This window comes from Fukomys damarensis, unplaced genomic scaffold, assembly GCF_012274545.1.
Source record: "Fukomys damarensis isolate Sample0158 unplaced genomic scaffold, DMR_v1.0_HiC HiC_scaffold_19, whole genome shotgun sequence".
Taxonomy (NCBI): domain Eukaryota; kingdom Metazoa; phylum Chordata; class Mammalia; order Rodentia; family Bathyergidae; genus Fukomys; species Fukomys damarensis.
The window spans coordinates 65,713,153-65,715,735 of record NW_022900931.1 but is presented as its reverse complement, the minus strand read 5'-3'; the positions used below and the strand labels follow the sequence as shown (position 1 = coordinate 65,715,735).

The 2,583-nt window shown below is 66.2% G+C and overlaps 1 protein-coding gene across 1 annotated transcript in view; it reads right to left on the bottom strand.

The window, feature by feature from the left end:
• Positions 1–2,281, bottom strand: part of Acp4 (acid phosphatase 4) — a 3,267-nt gene extending 986 nt beyond the window's left edge. Inside the window, exons 1-8 of the mRNA XM_033766030.1 lie at positions 2,052–2,281; positions 1,769–1,867; positions 1,604–1,699; positions 916–1,048; positions 763–845; positions 409–539; positions 127–305; positions 5–48 (exon numbers count right to left, since the gene is read on the bottom strand). Of these exons, the coding sequence (XP_033621921.1) occupies positions 5–48; positions 127–305; positions 409–539; positions 763–845; positions 916–1,048; positions 1,604–1,699; positions 1,769–1,852 (750 nt within the window). The 5' untranslated portion in view covers positions 1,853–1,867; positions 2,052–2,281. The remainder of the gene's footprint in view (positions 1–4; positions 49–126; positions 306–408; positions 540–762; positions 846–915; positions 1,049–1,603; positions 1,700–1,768; positions 1,868–2,051) is intronic.
• Between the last annotated feature and the right edge of the window lie 302 nt (positions 2,282–2,583).

The following is a 2,583-nucleotide window of genomic DNA, read 5'->3' as shown; positions in this document are numbered from 1 at the left end:
GCACCGCCAGCACGGCCACAGCTCCGGCCAGCAGCGGCACTGTGGTGGCTGCGGGGAGAACACGGGGGTCGTGACTCGCAGGCCTGGGGAACCCCTTGTTCCCACCCCAGTGCAGAGGGCTGTCACCTGGGGCAGCGGCAGGCCTGTGGGAGCCATGGCAGGTGGCCCCACGGGAGGGAGGCCGGGCTGGAGCAGTCAACTGGCGGAAGCGCTCTAGCAGGCAAGGGGCCGGGCACTCGGGGACGCTGAGGGACAGGGGCGGGTGGTTGGTGTCATTGCGGTAGAAGAGGGAGATGGTGATGTTCCTGGAGGAGGAGAGGAGACCGTGCCACCCCCTGCTCTGAGTCAGCCGAGGTGCCCAGCCCAAGAGGGTGCTCTGCCCGTCGCACGCAGATGCCCTGTCCTCACCCTCCGTCTTCATCTTCCTCTGGGTCCCCAGCGTGGCTCCGGAACTCAAAGCCCAGGCAGGCAGCGTATGGTGGGGTGTGCCCGTCATAGAGGCCCAGGGCCCCGTACAGGGCCAGAAGGGTGCTGTCGTGCTAGGGGTGGACATGGCCCTGAGACAGGGTTCCTCTTCCGATGTCCCCCAGACCCTGAGAGCCAGAGCTCCTCCCCGCTTGCCCTGCAGGCCAGGCCACCAGTTACCCAGAGCCACTCAACAGCCTGTGCTTACAGAGGAGCTGAGTGCTTTCCTCTTGCCACCAACTCTCGGCACCCAAAATGCCATCATGCCACCCCCGTGCCTCCTCCCCGAGAACTCACAGCAGAGTACATGACCATCTTGAGAGGCAGCCCCAGGCTCTGGACCCGGGAGAAGTTGGCCAGGATGGCGTCCAGCAGAATCCCTGAGGACGGGAGCAGAGGCTCAGGCCCCTGGAAGAAAGTGACCACCCCCCCACCAGGACTGCACCTCACCCCCAGTCAGCTGGGCCTTCTCAGCCGCGCGGGGCGGCCCCACGTGAGCCCTGATATCCAAAGCCGAGATCTGGCCAAGTGTCCTCAGGACATCCGTGGAGGCCCAGGGCGGGAGGGGGAGGCCGTGGGCTCGCTGCAGAGGCGGAGAGACAGGACGTCCCAGCCGCCCTTCTGCTGTTCCCCAGCACCCGAGCCCTCGGCTGGTTCCCGTCGGAAATCACAGCACTGAAGTAGTGACGGTTCATCAGCCACGCTCTGGATTTTAGAGCGGTCCGATGGCAAGGCCCTGGCGGTGGAGGCAGCCCACTGACCCTTCCCTCTGCTCTTCCCCTGGCAGCAGGAACCTCCCAAGGGGAGGTGAGCAGACAGAAGACTCCCTTCCTGCTGTGGTCTCTGCTTCCCGGTGCCTCTGATCGAGGGTGGGCCCAGGACACCTCACAACCCCGGGCCTCAGGAGGCTGTCTTTTTGTTGTTTTTTGTAGCGGGGATTGAACTCGGGACCTTCTGCTTGTGAGACAGGTGGCAGGCAGCACCACTGAGCCAAATTCCCAGCCCTAAGAGCACGTTTTAACCTTCACCACACCCCAGGTTCGGCCAGTACTATTGAGGGTGGGGAAACTGGCATGGGGCTGAGGAAACAGCCAGCAAGTAGCAGGGTGGGACTGGAACCCTTGAGGTGCCAGCTCACCTGGCAGATCAGTGTGTCCAGAACCTTCCAGGCCTTGCGGAGTGGCTCCCCCACCAGCGTCAGCCCCGTGAAGTTGCTCAGGCGGCTCAGGAAGCCCTGGGGCACAGACACAGTAAGCCCCAGCCCGAGGGTGCCCAGCCCGGCCAAGCCCCACGGCCCGCTCACCGTCCAGCCCTCCAGGGCCTCCTGGTACTCGGCTGCCTCCGTGGACTCCCGCAGCAGCTCCTGGTACCGGGGACAGCTGCGCATGGGGAACCTCAGCAGCTGGGGGGAACCGAGGCTCAGCCAGGACAGCAGCATGTGGGGCACCGGGTAGGGAGCTGGGGTTCTGGGGCCCTCATCTGTCCCAGACTCCCAGACTCCCCAGCCTGGCACTGCCTGGCCCTCTCTCTCCGTGGCCCGGCTCTCCTCCGTCGCTGTCCCTCTCCCACACCGGCCAGCCCCGGACCTTGTCCTCGGCCACGGGCACCGTGTGCACCGGGATGGGCCTCCAGTCGGTCTCGGAGCTCCTCGGGGACGCCTCGGGGAAGAGCCCGGCCAGGATGGCCTGCGCGCTCTCCAGCGTGCGGTCGAAGTCGGTGCTGCGGATGTACACCTGGGCAGGAGGGCGCGGGACAGGGGCACAGTGGGCAGGGTCACGGGCCGGGGGCAGGGTCCGTGAGAGGCTGGACCGAGAGGGTCAGCTGAGTCCATGAGGAGTAGGGGGGTGGAGGCGAGAGGTCACGGGCGGAGGGCGGCTGAAGGGAAGGGACCAAGTTCACTGGAGGATCTGAGCCCAGAGGTCAGGGCTGACGGAAGTAGGATGACAGAGGCAGAGGAGAGACCGGGGAGAAGGTCGGGAGTCAAGGGCTGAGGATGGGCGAGCAAGCGCGGGAGGATGGATGGCGGTCAGGGTCAGGGGTCTGGGGTCGGGCGCGGCCGCTCAGGGCAGGTCCTCAGCGGTCCCTCCTCCCGCCGGTACTCGGGGCTCAGGAAGGACT